This window comes from Rhinoderma darwinii, chromosome 5 (genome assembly GCF_050947455.1).
Source record: "Rhinoderma darwinii isolate aRhiDar2 chromosome 5, aRhiDar2.hap1, whole genome shotgun sequence".
In the NCBI taxonomy this organism is placed as follows: domain Eukaryota; kingdom Metazoa; phylum Chordata; class Amphibia; order Anura; family Rhinodermatidae; genus Rhinoderma; species Rhinoderma darwinii.
In genome coordinates, this window is record NC_134691.1 from 328,247,765 (window position 1) to 328,265,304 (window position 17,540).

General features: G+C 46.5%; 1 protein-coding gene across 7 annotated transcripts in view; it reads left to right on the plus strand.

Annotated features, from left to right (window-relative positions):
- AKAP9 (A-kinase anchoring protein 9) overlaps window positions 1-17,540 on the plus strand; it is a 202,831-nt gene that overhangs the window by 97,404 nt on the left and 87,887 nt on the right. For all 7 annotated transcript variants that reach the window (XM_075827679.1, XM_075827681.1, XM_075827680.1 and 4 more), the window contains 2 exons: window positions 5,897-6,105; window positions 11,912-12,114. In XM_075827679.1, coding sequence (XP_075683794.1) covers window positions 5,897-6,105; window positions 11,912-12,114 — 412 coding nt within the window. The remainder of the gene's footprint in view (window positions 1-5,896; window positions 6,106-11,911; window positions 12,115-17,540) is intronic.

Consider the following 17,540-nt stretch of genomic DNA (forward strand, 5'->3'; position numbering starts at 1 on the left):
TCATTATTTTTGCTGATATGTACACAAAATGGTTTGGAAAATTGACAACCACATTTCTGGGCTGGAAAAGATCCCAGTATAGTCGTCAAATCTTTGCCCTTCCTCCACTGCTATTGGCATCTCATAGAAAGTGTATTTCATAACAGGCGGCAACAGTGGGTCCTCAACGCCCTATGCAGTGGTTTTTTTTTAGAAACGGTACCTCCTATTAATGGGTTTCATCAGTACATCGCCAAAATGTGCCATCAATGTTTGATTGGTGGAGATCTGACCACCGCCGATCACTAGAATGTAGTTGCAGTGGTGCTTGGTCAGGATAACGGGCCTCCAGAAAAAGGCACAGCCGACGGTAGACGAATTGGTACTGCTGCCAATACGCTGTAGAGATGGTCAGAGATTGCATCGGTCGGACCCCCACCAATTGGACATTAAAGCCATAACCTTTATGGTTCTTGGGCCCTGATGCAAAACAGCCCCATCCCCCCACACTTCTTATGTAAGTTAGTACTGGTATCCTCTTATGTGGCAGAAGAATCCTTGTGCTTCCTCCATGCACTAGTACTTTGGGGAGACTAAAACCTGTGCACCTTTTAGGTTTACACCCCTCAAAGTGATGTCACTGCACAGAAATAAGTCCTATCAAAGAACACGAATAATACCCACAATGATGTCCAAGTAACAGGGATAACGTGCATATTGATGTCACAGGTGTAATAAACACAGCATCATAATACAAGGAAGCCTGTGATGTCACAGTCCAGGTAGGGAACACCGTAATGTCACAGTAGAGGGATAATGAGCACAATGATGTCAACGTGCAGAGATAATAAACAGTGATGTTACTTGGAAGGCATAGTAAGCACAGTTATCTCACAACATAGAGATAATAGAAACATACATTTTGATGGCAGTAAAGAACCTACAGCTTCGTCCAGTCTGCCCCTATTTATGTATATATTGTTATACTTCTATTTAAAAATAAAAATTGTGTAATAATTATATATATAAAACCCTGTTTTTTACTCATAGTGTTATCACAGCATAGAGATACATACTAGGAATAGAGTTTCACAGTACAGAGATAATCAACACTCATGTCACAGTACAGGAATAATAAACAGTGATGATGTCACAGTACAGGAATAATAAACAGTGATGTCACAGATCACGGATAATGACGGTGATGTCAAAGTACAGGATTAAGAAACAGTGATGTCACAGCACAGGATTAATAAACACAGTGATGTCACAGCACAGGATTAATAAACAGTGATGTCACAGTACAGGATTAATAAACAGTGATGTCACAGTACAGGATTAATAAGCACAGTGATGTCACAGCACAGGATTAATAAACACAGTGATGTCACAGTTCATGGATAATGACGGTGATGTCACAGTACAGGATTAATAAACACAGTGATGTCACAGTTCATGGATAATGACCGTGATGTCACAGTACAGGATTAATAAACACAGTGATGTCACGGTACAGGATTAATATGCAGTGATGTCACAGTACAGGATTTATAAACACTAATGTCAAAGTACATGGATACTAAACACAGTACAAAACATTGGTTGTTGGCATTTTGATTGTCCCTACAATCTCTGACATTGTTTAATCGTTGTGGACAGTGTTAGACTGTGTAGAGACAAAGCTGATTGACAAGGGGAATGGTAATGTCAAGATGTGCATTTCCAGGAGGAATAACAGGGGAACGCCAAAACACAGAATTCTAAGACAATAATTGTTATTTTATGGAGCAAAAATCATGGGGGGGAACCCAACAAAGGCAGTGGGAAGATATCCCTGGATACATTTAACATCATTTATAACTATCAATACCACTATCTCTAGATCAATTTATAAATTCTAATATTGTTTTTGCCATTACTGCCTTTCATAGTACAGCATTCCAAAGTTTAACTACTGTTACTGTAAAGAACCCTTTCCTATATTGATGATAATAAAAGCACCTTTCCTCAAAATTTAACTGATGACCCCATGTCTGTTATCTAGTTCACACTATACTGTTGTATCTCTGAAAAGATATCACTACAGTAGTTAAACCTACCAAATCTACATTAGCATGACAGATGGACGGTAGTGTCACTGCAGGATCAGACTGCAATGGTTTGTTTTGTAGTCTGTAACCATAGAAACACATAGTTCTGCATGGGAGCTGTATATGCAAAATGGTAGAAGGTTTTTAATCAAGACTATTTACAAAGTTACTTAATTTTTCATTCTAGATACATTAGATCAATAACAAAAATTGATTTATAATGGTGGACACAGCCTTTAAAGGGGTTATTTGGGACTTGTATCCTTGTACCATCCCCAGCAGGGCAGGGGATGGTACAAAGTATTAAAATTGCAGATACTCGCCACCCTAACTGCCCCCCCCCCTCCAGCGCTGAAGCCCCATTCCTTGCAGCTCTAGTTCCAGAAGCCCCTGCTGCAGTCATGTGCCGTTCATAGTCACATGCCGCTGCAGCCAATCGCTTACCTCAGCGGTCAAGTGCTGTATATGGCAATAACCTCACTGAGGCCAGTGACTGGCTGCATCGGAACGTGTCTGATGAACAGCACGTGACCTCTGCGGGAGCTTCCTGGTCCCGAGCGGCGGAGAACAGGGTCTTAACACGGGAGTTTATTGCTTTATACTATCCCCTTCCCTGCTGCTGATTTGAAAAAACGTCAGACGTGTCAGTGCTTTGGGCTCTGTATGTCTCCATATAGACGGGGGGGATATCTTGTGGTGCACAGCGCGTGGCTGCCTTCCCTGCTCTGTCCTCTGTTCCCTCATAAAGCCTCTTTATTTGGCTAGAAGTAATGGCGCTATTTATTCCGCACGGTTTTAATGAGGAGAAAGTTCATTTCATACTGAGTGTTTGTGAATCTGCTTATTCATCCAGGTTTATCTCTGGCAGCCGGCTGCAGGCTCAGGGGCTTTACATGTGCTCACACGGGTAAATGTCACATCAATCATCAGCCTCATTTTCTGTCCACGTGGCCCAGGATCTTCATTATAGAGTCTGTACGCGCCAAGCCCCCCCCACCCCCAACCCAACATATGTGATTCCATTTAATGTTTAACAAACGAAGGAGCTTGTTTATAGATGAATATATATATATATATATATATATATATATATGTGTGTGTGTGTATATATATATATATATGTGTGTGTGTGTGTGTGTGTGTGTGTGTGTGTGTATATATATATATATATATATATATATATATATATATATATATATATATATATTACGGAAATTTTACGTTATCATTTTAGACTTGATCTAAGGCAAAGCTTATAGCCCCCCCCCCCCATTCATCCCAATTTAACTTTTGTAGCGGCATCTTCTAAATGCTTCATATATTGGCTGGATAAAGTGATCGAATGTTAACCCATTCCAGCAAATGACTGTACTATAAAGTAATAATTTCGGTCTACTCCTCGCCAGAGATGTAATAGTACATCCTGGTGATGGTAGAATCAACTAAGCTGTGCCCACGCGATCACCATGGGAGCCCCGCTGTGATTGACAGCTGGGCTCCCACTGTAAGGGCCAAGATCAAACCTCTAATCCCGGCAGTTTTACCCCCTTAAATGCCGTGGTCAATAGCGACCACAGCATCTAAAGAGTTAATCTGCCAATCGACGCCCCAGTGACATCATCATAGGGTGGCAATGGGGTACCATGGCAGCCTGGGCCTAACAAAAAAACCAAACATGTATTTTAATAAAAATTATTTAAAAAAAATAGTACGCCATAGAAAAACATTTATAGTGTTGCTGTAATCGCAACTATTCGTGGAATAAAGTTAAGATGAAACAAAAATATCGCAAAAGACAAAGGTGGAGTTTCAGTGTTACAGCAGTTTGTGACCACATATGGGGCATTGCCGTAGTCAGAAGAATTTGGGGCACTTTTACTCTTGTATTCCTTGTGAAAGTAAGAAATGTGGAATAAAAACGACATTTCCATGTTCAGGGGTAATTGCCTTGACATTTTTGGGTACTTAATCTCCTGAATTCCCTGTGGAAATTAAACATTATAAGCAAAAACGACATGTTATTGGTAAAAAAAAAATTTTTTTCATTTTATGGCCCAATTTTAAAATCTTCTATGAAATACCTGTGGGGTCAAAATGCTCAGTATACCCCTAGATGAAACCCCAAAATGTTTTTTTTTTAAAGGTGTTTCTGATGTTTTGGCACCTAAATTCCTCTGCAAACCTATAGTGGTGCCTAGAAAACATCCTAATAAAAAAAGATACTCCCAAATCCACAAGGCGCCCCTTCGTCTCTGTCCTGTGTTTTGTAGCGCGCTAGGGCCACATATGGGATATTTCTATAAAAAAAAAACCTGCAGAATCTGGGTAATAAATACGGAGCTGTGTTTCTCGGTTAACATTTGCTGTTACAGGAAAAAATGATTCAATGTAATATTTGCAAAAAAAAAAAAATTATATTTCATTTCACCTCCCCTTTGCTTTAACTCCTGTGACGCGCCGAAAGGGTTAACTAACTTCCTAAATGCTGTTTTGAAAATTTTGAGGGGTGCAATTTTTAAAATGGGGTGATTGATGGGAGTTTCTTATATTTAGGCCCCTCAAAGCCTCTTAAAGGGTAATTTAAACTTTTAAAAACTTTGGAAATGTCTTGGTGACAAGTCAGAAGTTTTGATCGGTGGGGTCCGACCACTGAGACCCCCACCGATCGCTAAAATGAAGCGTCAGAACGCTGTGCTGCTTCATTTCTGATAGACTTTCCTCGGAAAACCGAACAAGTATTTGAGCCTGTACACTGTAGATTTAAAAGTTGCTTGAAAATCACTTAAAACATTGTTGTTTTTTTTTAAATAATTTAGTTTAAAGGTGTACATGGCCATTAAGGGGTTAAAGCAAAAAGCAATAAAAGTTGCTACTCCCAATACAAAGTATTTTATGCTTTTATTCTCTCCCGGTCAGCGGTCTCCTGCAATTCTGCATCTATTGACTGGGATAGTATTCGGTTCTGTTCCAATAGGTTCATAATCCTGTGCGGATTAAGTTCATCATTACAGCAGTTCAAGCTGTTTATTCGAACACAGAGCACCAAATCCCCTGCATGGCCATAAACTATAATATTCTGTCCGCCTGCAGCCCCCAATAGAGGGAACTTCACCGCGTACAATTTATTTGTTGAACTCCATCATAATCTTGTATGCAGCACATTTCTGAGCTCCCCCTAGTGGCGACTGTTTTTTTTTTTTTTTTTTTTTTGAGTGCCATGCGAGCATGACCTTATTGTTTAACTTTATGCCTTTGTAGAGGGAATCAGGGGATTTGTAATATTCAGCACAGAATGCAGGATGCCACAATACCACGCTGTTAAAAGATGGGCATTCACTTTAACCCTTTCATCCCATGCTGTCGTGCGTCTTGATTCCAGTTAGTAGCCTGTGATCTCTTCCTCTAACAAATTGTATTTCCCTCTGCTGTGATATTAAGTCCCTGTTCACACTGAGTATTTTGCAGGCAGAAAAAATCTGCCTCAAAATTCCTACAGGAATTTTCAGACAGATTTTGACCTGCCTGCACTTTCTTGCCGCGGTTCTTGTGGCGTTTTTCGGCCGTGGCCATTGAGCGCCGCTGGTGAAAAACGCTTTCTCTGCCTCCCATTGATTTGAATGTAAGGTCAGAACGTCAGGAAGGAAGAACATGTTGCTTCTTTTTTTTCCCCGCGAGCGGCTAAAAAGGAAAAAGCCTCCCATTGAAATCAACGGGTGGTGTTTTTGGTGCCGATTCCGCGTCAAAATCAGCGCCCAAAAAAAAACTCAGTGTGAACAGGGCCTAACTTGCCTCCACTTTTATCTTTTGCTTTGTTTGTTTCTTTATAGGAAAAGCCTGAAGAGAACAAATAAACATCTGCTGAAGATTCTGCTGGAGGTTGTGAAGACGACGGGTGCAGTGGAGGAGACTATAGGGCGACATGTTGTTGGTCTGCTGGACAAATCTGGAAGACGTCAATCTACTTCCAAGGTGCATGTTTGGAGCCCTGAGCCTGAAGACGTAGCATCTGTGCCTCCTGCTGCCATCACTGTGACTGGTAAGCTTGACCACATTGTGACGCCCTTATTTAAGGGTCCACCGTCTCATGATATTAGCATTATAACCCCTCTCCAATCTCCACCCTAATTGTACGTCGCAGCGAGCAGATCATTCCCACAAACCAATCTATGCCGCAATTATGGTATGGGCACAGGATCTCTGAATTCACCCATCACCAGGGGAGCTGGCAGTGACAGCGGACAGACATCCTATTGTAAGTGACAGCCAACATTCAATCCAGCCCATCTACAGTCATCTCAGATGTCGCAGCCAATAGCAGCCGTCACGCAGCACACCTAAGGGTGTCATCAAAAGCAGAGAGCTGACTTTGTTAGTTCATCTGCAGTAGTGATGGGATGATATGACAGCTGGGAGGGGGAGGTTCGCCACTGTTAAAGAGGTTGTTCCGATTTCATCAAATTAATGATATATTTTTTGTATAATTAAAAGTTATACAATTTTCCAATAGATTTTCTGTATTATTTCATCACAGTTTTCAAGATCTCTGCTTGTTGTTCTTCAGTAAGAGCATTCATTCTTTACTTGGATACAGTTCTGTCCATGGTCATGTGATGGACACACAGGTGCACAGCTCGTTACAGTATGTCTATCAGAGCTGTGTCTTCTAATGATTCCAGCACTTGCGTGTCCATCACATGACCCTGTAACGAGCCGCGCACCTGTGTGTTTATCACATGACCGTGGACAAAATTTTATCCACTGGAAGTAAACAATGAATGTTCTTACTGAATAACAACAAGCAGAGATCTTGAAAACTGTGAGGAACCGTTAAAGAGTTATTCCAATCACATAAAGTTGATGGCATGTCGCTAAAAGAGGACCGGTCACTAGGTCATATAAGTTGATCTGGTTTACTGATTCTGAATAGCGCGGTCTCCCCGATTCCAGATTTCTTTTCTTCCTGGAGAATTTAAATGTTTCCAAAATGCCCCCGCTAATATGTTTTATCTGTAGCGTATGATCAGCCAAGCTCTTAATGTGTGTACTGTATTACTGCAGCAGCCTGGCCCAGCGTGCTAGCTTCTCGGCAAGCTCAGACATGTTTAAATAATCAATTTCACTCTGGAAGTTCTTGCGCTCGGGGGAATGATTTCTGGAGCTTTCTCACCGCACAGACATAAATCACTGGAATCTGTAATGTGCATCCGGGGAGCAGCGTATTCACCTCTGTGCGGGAATGTTCAGTCTTGATGGTTCCCGCGGCGTCAATCAATTGATAATCAATATCTGAAACATGAAGATTAACAGTGGAATATATTCGGTTTTCCTTGATCCTAAAGATAATTGCAGCAGTAATTCTTGGAAAATGTAAAGTGTAGGCTTCATGGATGGCAGCCACAGACACCAAAAAAATCTGTCTGCCTGCAGTCACCACTAGGGGGAGCACATTTTATTACTGCATACAAATGTATTATTGAGTTTAATGGGAGCTGTAGAAATCCATATGCATCAAGCTCCCCCTAGTGGCAGCTACAGGCAAAACAGAATTGTATTAGTTATCTCTATGACTGCGTGAGGGCATTTGGAGCTCCGCATCAGAAAAAAGATCCCTATAAAGATGTATTATAAAAGTAATCTACACAGGATTTTAGATCCAAGAAAAAAATGGTGTTTAATCTAGGATACAGTTCAATATAATTGTAGAATTGTGTCAGCAGGAAAAGACCAGGAGGTCCATCCAGACTGCATTTTATGTGTTCTTGTTGTGTTCAGTGTATCGTCCACTTCTCTCCATCTTGTTACACGCATATAGATCCTTGCATTTGTTGGGGGTACTCCTACCACCCTATTTTCAAAATGCCTTACTGTATATAGCTATTTTTTTTTCGTGTAAAGAGTCTGCAAAAAATCCCAAAAATAGCAGCATGTCCCATCATATACCACGTGTCGCACCACTTTCTACCCTAGACACACTGTTTTTATTGATACTAGGAGGGAATACTTTGCTATATGAGGCTCCTATTATGGAAAAGTAGTGTGCATGGGGCCTTATATTGAGCATAGATGGGATGAGGGGTTGGCGGACAGCTAAGGTGTCTTTGGGTGGGTGAGCGTAATTAATAAAATGCTGGATCGCTGTGTTGGGCCACATGCATCGCAGTGATGAAAGTGAATATGGCCGCAGGTTGCCGAGATCACGACATGACAATAAATCCAAATTTGAAGGATTTCTTGTGACAATCGTGGAAAGCTGTCGGATGAACAATGATTCATTATTCAAGTTACATGAGCCCTCTGTGTTGTGGGAAAGGTGTAATTATCTCAGTGTACACTATGTGGCGCTGCAATAACATGTGTGGTCTGTGGATGTCTAGTAATGCCTCCACACACAAGTACTTGCTCCGCTCTCTATATATAATGGTATTATTAGCGCAGGCATGGCATTGTATAGTAAACATACGCTGTTCTCAGAAACCCTGAGTGTAATGTGCTCTGAAATCTTACACCATGGGGAATATAGGCCATTTCTTTACCTATAATAATATAACAGCGGTTATAGGGGCTTTCCCACCAGTAACATTGGAGGCATATAATTCAGAATACAGCTGCGAGGCAATTCAAGACACAGCACCAGGTCGGGAGAGGCAGCGAAATTCTCATTCAGAGTGCTAAGGCACCAGGCTTTGGTTACATGACCCTCAATAACAGCGTCAGCCACAGACCCTCAATGACCGTGACGGCCGCGGGCCCTCGTTGAGGGGGTCGGCCGCGAGCCCTCATTGACTGGGTCGGCCGCGGGCCCTCGTTGACGGGGTCGGCCGCGGGCCCTCGTTGACGGGGTCGGCCGCGGGCCCTCGTTGACGGGGTCGGCCGCGGGCCCTCGTTGACGGGGTCGGCCGCGGGCCCTCGTTGACGGGGTCGGCCGCGGGCCCTCGTTGACGGGGTCGGCCGCGGGCCCTCGTTGACGGGGTCGGCCGCGGGCCCTCGTTGACTGGGGTCGGCCGCGGGCCCTCGTTGACTGTGGTCGGCCGCGGGCCCTCGTTGACTGTGGTCGGCCGCGGGCCCTCGTTGACTGTGGTCGGCCGCGAGCCCTCGTTGACTGTGGTCGGCCGCGGGCCCTCGTTGACTGTGGTCGGCCGCGGGCCCTCGTTGACTGTGGTCGGCCGCGGGCCCTCGTTGACTGTGGTCGGCCGCGGGCCCTCGTTGACTGTGGTCGGCCGCGGGCCCTCGTTGACTGTGGTCGGCCGCGGGCCCTCGTTGACTGTGGTCGGCCGCGGGCCCTCGTTGACTGTGGTCGGCCGCGGGCCCTCGTTGACTGTGGTCGGCCGCGGGCCCTCGTTGACTGGGGTCGGCCGGGGGCCCTCGTTGACTGGGGTCGGCCGGGGGCCCCCTGTTGACTGGGGTCGGCCGGGGGCCCTCGTTGACTGGCGTCGGCCGCGGGCCCTCGTTGACTGGGGTCGGCCGCGGGCCCTCGTTGACTGGGGTCGGCCGCGGGCCCTCGTTGACTGGGGTCGGCCGCGGGCCCTCGTTGACTGGGGTCGGCCGCGGGCCCTCGTTGACTGGGGTCGGCCGCGGGCCCTCGTTGACTGGGGTCGGCCGCGGGCCCTCGTTGACTGGGGTCGGCCGCGGGCCCTCGTTGACTGGGGTCGGCCGCGGGCCCTCGTTGACTGGGGTCGGCCGGGGGCCCTCGTTGACTGGGGTCGGCCGGGGGCCCTCGTTGACTGGGGTCGGCCGGGGGCCCTCGTTGACTGGGGTCGGCCGGGGGCCCTCGTTGACTGGGGTCGGCCGGGGGCCCTCGTTGACTGGGGTCGGCCGCGGGCCCTCGTTGACTGGGGTCGGCCGCGGGCCCTCGTTGACTGGGGTCGGCCGCGGGCCCTCGTTGACTGGGGTCGGCCGCGGGCCCTCGTTGACTGGGGTCGGCCGCGGGCCCTCGTTGACTGGGGTCGGCCGCGGGCCCTCGTTGACTGGGGTCGGCCGCGGGCCCTCGTTGACTGGGGTCGGCCGCGGGCCCTCGTTGACTGGGGTCGGCCGCGGGCCCTCGTTGACTGGGGTCGGCCGCGGGCCCTCGTTGACTGGGGTCGGCCGCGGGCCCTCGTTGACTGGGGTCGGCCGCGGGCCCTCGTTGACTGGGGTCGGCCGCGGGCCCTCGTTGACTGGGGTCGGCCGCGGGCCCTCGTTGACTGGGGTCGGCCGCGGGCCCTCGTTGACTGGGGTCGGCCGCGGGCCCTCGTTGACTGGGGTCGGCCGCGGGCCCTCGTTGACTGGGGTCGGCCGCGGGCCCTCGTTGACTGGGGTCGGCCGCGGGCCCTCGTTGACTGGGGTCGGCCGCGGGCCCTCGTTGACTGGGGTCGGCCGCGGGCCCTCGTTGACTGGGGTCGGCCGCGGGCCCTCGTTGACTGGGGTCGGCCGCGGGCCCTCGTTGACTGGGGTCGGCCGCGGGCCCTCGTTGACTGGGGGTGGGCCGCGGGCCCTCGTTGACGGGGGTGGGCCGCGGGCCCTCGATAACTGTGACTCGACATGTAACAATTGTTTGTTGAAAATTGTCAAATAAATACAGAACTTTTTATCTGATAAAATATTTGGTGTATATTTTATATCCTGTAAAACTCCATATGGAGCAGCGAGTAATCCCCTCGGTATATAATAAGACATATGTTATAAGTGAGCGCCGCGTGCGTCCAGCTGGCAGTTTCCATTAAAAGTCTTATTAAGCAAGAAGCAAATGATCAGAACTGTTTTTGGATATCAGATGGAAAATACATGAACAATCCTGACAACAGATGTTTAGAGCTCCAGGTGATTCTTTCTGATGTTTCATTAGTGAAAATTAATTATTTTTTTTAACTCCTATTAAATCTTACAGAGAAGTATAAAGAAAAGATTCCTGCTGCCGCTTCATCTTGGATCTGACCCGGATTTTTCCTTAGTTATTGGCAAGAATTAAAAAAAAAAAAGTGTTTTTGTTTTTTTTCTTGAAACAGCGCCACTCCTGTCCCTGGTCTATGTCAGGTACTGCAGCTCATTCATATTCAAGTTAATACCTGCAATACCGGACAGAGGTGGCGCTGTTTCTGGATAAAGGCCTCATACACACACGCGCTGTGTACACCCGGCTTCAGATGTGGCACCCCCTTCTCAATGCTTTATCTTTTTCTGCCTACATTTTTCTTGACATATTTTCGCATGTCTTCATATTTGTATGTTCGTTTTTCTCGTCATATTGACCAATAATTCTACCATATAGTGTTGCTATAATTTTACCTGACAACTAATACTTTTCTATGTTTCAGCTTCACTGTGATGTTCTAGAAATATATAATACTTTTTTTATTTGTATTCTTTCTACCAATAAATATTATTCATATTTTATTATACTGAATACAGGCAGCTTCTTTCTACCCATAATGCTTCAGAGTTGACTTTAAAATCAAAAAGTATATAGTCATTAAAGGTATAGTCCCGTTCTGACATAGTGTGGTGTCATATTTCACGTGGCCGCCACACAGCCGGGGAACAGTTTTCTATGGCACAGTCCCTTTTTATTAGAAGCGTCCCTCATCAATCGCAACAACTTGTACTGCTGATCGGTTGGAATCTAAGTGTTCCACTCCTCTGCAGCGCCACCACAGGAGAAATTAAGTATTACACAGTTCCCTTTTAAATGAATAGAGACGCTCTTTTTTTTTTTTTTTTTTTTTTTGCCGCTCTGGCTAATAGATCTGAATGGGAGAATTTCTTCATAGGATGTTGAAAAAGGGTTTTAAAATCAGACAACCCTTTAACTCTACTATTGGATCAGAAATGATAGGGAATAATAACGACAGCAGTTCTTTCTTCTGCAGCCGGTCCTGATGATGGTGATGTCAGCGTTGGAAGAGAAGGTGCGGCTGAGGAAGAGCTCGATGTTCCCCCGCGTCTCACAGAAGAAGGGTTTTCTGGGACAGATCTAAGTCCCGATGATGAAGCGCAGATACTGAACATCAGCACCCGACTCCAAGCTGCTGTGGAGAAACTCCTGGAGGCCATCACCGATACGAGTAATCAGGTGTGTCACGTCACTAACCATTCTGTCCATCGGCTTTATTATATCTGTTTCTGGATGAGCATTGTGACCGATACCATGGCCCTTGTTACGTCTCGCCTAAGAGCGGTCATCCAGCTTACCCAGAATCCTGAGCGGCAGATCTACCTGGTGCAATGACGCATCACTGCTTGCCATTCAGGACTGGTTGACAATACCGCTGGGAACAATAATGGCAGCCATAATGGATTTTATGATTTTGGGAGGGGCCCTTCCAGTCTTACTCAATGGGCATTGGCTGGACTGAGGTAAAGGGCATTGATGTTGGACCTGCATTGGACTTCTTAGTCAGGAATTGCGCATCTACAGGCGCTGACCTAGACTGCATAGGACCCATGTGTAAGAAATGTGTGCAGGCCCCTTGCTAGGTAACAGTTATCTGGTTGAGAGTGATTGTATTGGATCTCATTTCTAGCAAGTCCTTAAAGTGTAACTAAACTTTTGAAAAAGTTTTGGCGCCATAGTGACATGTCAGAAGTTTTGATCTATGGGGTTCTGAGCACTGAGACCCCCACCGATCGCTAAAACGAAGCGACGGAAGAGCTCGGATGAGCGCTGTGACACTTAGTTTCTGTCTGGCTTTCCTCAGAGCGGTGTACGCGATCAAAAGAAAGTCCGTACACCGCTGGCTTGGCTATTCCAGCAAAGCTGATCAGAAGCGAAGCGGCACAGTGCTCAGGCGACCGCTTCTGCTGCTTAGTTTTACCGATCAGTGGGGGTCTCGGGGCTCAGACCCCCACCAATCAATACTTCTGACATGTCACTATGACATATCAAAAGTTTTTTTTTATGTTTGTTTTGTTTTTTAAACCTGTTTTTATTAAATTTTCTACTTTTTCAGGAAGGGATACAGAAGGAAAGGGGGGGGGGGGGGGTGAGGCAAACACCGTAAGATATTTAAAAATGTCCATCTCCACAATAACATGTTCAGAGTTATGTGATACAATCTTCTAATGACAGTCAATCCAAGATCTAGTCTGATGGTACACAACTTGTCATGGACAACATAGATCAGCATATTATCAATATAGGGGGAAGGGGGGGGGGGACATCCGGGGCCCGTTCATGGTCCAAAACGTTGGGTCAGCACCCCAAGTGTATTGATTCCTTCATATCCTAATCGGTGGGGAACCCAAGAGAGTCTGCTCAAAATACCAAGTAGTCGGGCCAAAGCAAGATTTTGATTTAAAGAGGCTCTGTCACCAGATTTTGCAGCCCCTATCTGCTATTGCAGCAGATCGGCGCTGCAATGTAGATTACAGTAACGTTTTTATTTTTAAAAAACGAGCATTTTTGGCCAAGTTATGACCATTTTTGTATTTATGCAAATGAGGCTTGCAAAAGTCCAAGTGGGCGTGTTTAAAAGTAAAAGTCCAACTGGGCGTGTATTATGTGCGTACATCGGGGCGTGTTTACTACTTTTACTAGCTGGGCGTTGTGTATAGAAGTAACATCCTCTTCTCTTCAGAACGCCCAGCTTCTGGCAGTGCAGACACAGCGTGTTCTCGAGAGATCACGCTGTGTCGTCACTCCCTTCCTGCCCCAGGTCCTGCATCGTGTCAGACGAGCGAGGACACATCGGCACCAGAGGCTACAGTTGATTCTGCAGCAGCATCGGCGTTAGCAGGTAAGTCCATGTAGCTACTTACCTGCAAACGCTGATGCTGCTACAGAATCAACTGTAGCCTCTGGTGCCGATGTGGCCGACACAATGCAGGACCTGGGGCAGGAAGTGAGTGACGTCACAGCGTGATCTGCCAGAAGCTGGGCGTTCTGAAGAGAAGTGGATGATACTTCTCGTCAGAACGCCCAGCTAGTAAAAGTAGTAAACACGCCCCGATGTACGCACATAATACACGCCCACTTGGACTTTTACTTTAAACACACCCACTTGGACTTTTGCAAGCCTCATTTGCATAAATACAAAAATGGTCATAACTTGGCCAAAAATGCTCGTTTTTTAAAAATAAAAACGTTACTGTAATCTACATTGCAGCGCCGATCTGCTGCAATAGCAGATAGGGGCTGCAAAATCTGGTGACAGAGCCTCTTTAAGCTTGATCCTATCGGGGAGAAGGGTTATAAACAGGGGCGTAGCTAGAGGCTCATGGGCCCCGATGCAAGAATTCTTACTGGGCCCCCCCCCCCCCGCAAACTTCTCATGGCCGACGGTCCACTTTCAGCTGCATCGCTGGGTCTCCTAAGTGACCCAACAATGCAGCACTAGCAGCCGGGGGCGTCACTAAGGCTGGGTTCACACACACTATTTACGGACGTAATTAGGGCGTTTTAGCATTGAATTACGTCCGAAAATGCGGCTCAAAAGCGTCGGCAAACATCTGCCCATTCATTTGAATGGGTCTTAGGGTATGTGCACACACACACTATTTACGTCCGTAATTGACGGACGTATTTCGGCCGCAAGTCCCGGACCGAACACAGTGCAGGGAGCCGGGCTCCTACCATCATACTTATGTACGATGCTAGGAGTCCCTGCCTCGCTGCAGGACAACTGTCACGTACTGAAAACATGATTACAGTACGTGACAGTTGTCCTGCAGCGAGGCAGGGACTCCTAGCATCGTACATAACTATGATGCTAGGAGCCCGGCTCCCTGCACTGAGTTCGGTCCGGAACTTGCGGCCGAAATACGTCCGTCAATTACGGACGTAATTAGTGTGTGTGCACATACCCTCACGATGTTCTGTGCCGACGGTCATTTTTTTTTACGCATCGCTGTCAAAAGGCGGCGCGTAAAAAAGTGCCTGTCACTTCTTCAGACGTAAATGGAGCCGTTTTCCATGGACTCCATGGAAAACCAGCTTCAGTTACTTCCGTAATGGACGCAGCAAAAGACGCCTCCACATGCCAAAAATTACGGTGCTGTTTTCTCCTGAAAACAGCACAGTAATTTCAGCCGTAACAGACGCTGCCGTGTGAACATACCCTCAGGGCTTAAAATGTCCGGGAAATAGCCCCAATACATATGTGTCCGCCCCAAAAAATAGTGTGTATATGAGACAGCATAGCATATCTATAGCACTACGACCCTATAAACTATGGATAGGATTAGATACAGTGGCTCAGCAGACAGTATCACACATGATAGGATTAGATACAGTGGCTCAGAAGGCAGTATCACACATGATAGGATTAGATACACAGCTCAGCAGACAGTATCACACATGATAGGATTAGATACAGTGGCTCAGCAGACAGTACCACACATGATAGGATTAGATACAGTGGCTCAGCAGACAGTACCACACATGATAGGATTAGATACAGTGGCTCAGCAGACAGTATCACACATGATAGGATTAGATACAGTGGCTCAGCAGACAGTACCACACATGATAGGATTAGATACAGTGGCTCAGCAGACAGTATCACACATGATAGGATTAGATACAGTGGCTCAGCAGACAGTATCACACATGATCGGATTAGATATAGGGCCCAGCAGACAGTATCATACATGATTGGATTAGATACACAGCTCAGCAGACTGTATCACACATGATAGGATTAGATACAGGGCCCAGCTCGCTGACATTGCGTCTCCAGCGCTGGACCCAGGATAGGTAAGAATAATAATTTTGCTTCTTTATGTGTTACTGATTATTTTTGTGTTTGTGTTTTTTTTACAGGTTCGGTTGTTGGACTTCGGATTTGAGGACTTCAATGACGGCGTTTTTTTTATTCTCAATAAAATGGTTAATGAGGGTTGTGTTTTTTTATTTCAATAAAATATTTTTTCTATGTGCTTGTATCTTTTTAAACTTTATTATCACCGCTTTAGTAATGACCGCTGGCTGATTGACAACCTCCATTACTAAGGCGGGGCTTAATGTTAGCAGGTGCAGAGGCTAACACTAACCCCCATTATTACCCCGGTACCCACCGCCACCAGGGGTACTGGGAAGAGCCGGGTACAAACCAGTACCCGACCATCTGTAGTGACGGGCAGGCACCGGGGTGGCCGCAGGCTGGTAGTATTAGGCTGGGGAAGGCCAAAAACAGTGGCCCTTCCCACCCTGGTAATGCTGCCTGCTGCTGCTGTGTTGTATCTGGCTGGTTATGAAAATTGGGGGGGACCCGACATCGTTCTTTCCAATTATTTTTTTTTTTTTTTTAAATGACGTGGGGTCCCCCCCATTTTTATAACCAGCCAGATACAATAAAGCAGCAGCAGGCAGCATTACCAGGATGGGAAGGGCCACTGTTTTTGACCTTTCCCCTCCTTATAATACCAGCCTGCGGCCACCCCAGTGGCCAACCATCACTACAGATGGTCAAGTACTGGATGGTACCCGGCTCTTCCCAGCACCCCTGGTGGTGGTGGGTAACGGGGTAATAATGGGGGTTAGTGTTAGCCTCTGTACCTGCTAACACTAAGCCCCGCCTTAGTAATGGATGCTGTCAATCAGCCGGCGACCATTACTAAGGCGGTAGTAATATAGTTTAAAAAAAAAACACAAAGACATAGAAAAAATATTTTATTGAAATAAAAAAAAAAACCCACACAACCCTCATTAACCATTTTATTAATAAAAAAAAAAAGCTGTCATCGAAGTAGTCCTGGAATCCGCCGTAGTCCAACGACCGAACCTGTAAGAAAACACACAAAAAATGATTAGTAACACATGTGTTAGGGTATGTGCACACACACTAATTACGTCCGTAATTGACGGACGTATTTCGGCCGCAAGTACTGGACCAAACACAGTGCAGGGAGCCGGGCTCCTAGCATCATACTTATGTACGACGCTAGGAGTCCCTGCCTCGCTGCCGGACAACTGTCCCGTACTGAAAACATGTTTACAGTATGGGACAGTTGTCCTGCAGCGAGCCAGGGACTCCTAGCATCGTACATAACTATAATGCTAGGAGCCCGGCTCCCTGCACTGTGTTCGGTCTGGTACTTGCGGCCGAAATACGTCCGTCAATTACGGACGTAATTAGTGTCTGTGCACATACCCTAAGGCTTAGATACAGGGCCCATGTGTGATACTGTCTGTGGGACCCTATATCTAAGCCTACCACAAGGTAGGCTTAGATACAGGGTCCAGCAGACAGTAATCTTATACAGTATAAGATTAGTGTGTGCTGGGGCCCTGTATCTAAACCTACAGTGTGGTAGGCTTAGATACAGGGCCCAGCAGACAGGATCACGCATGGGCCATGTATCTAAGCCTACCATGTGATTGGCTTAGATACAGGGCCCAGCAGACAGGATCACACAATCTGTGATCCTGTCTCATGGGCCCCCTAAGCCTGATACATCGTAGGCTTAGGGGTTGTGCAGTCCCTAAACATTGATGGCCTATCCACAGGATAGGCCATCAATAGCTGATGTGTCGCCCGGGACCCGCAAATCAGCTGTTTT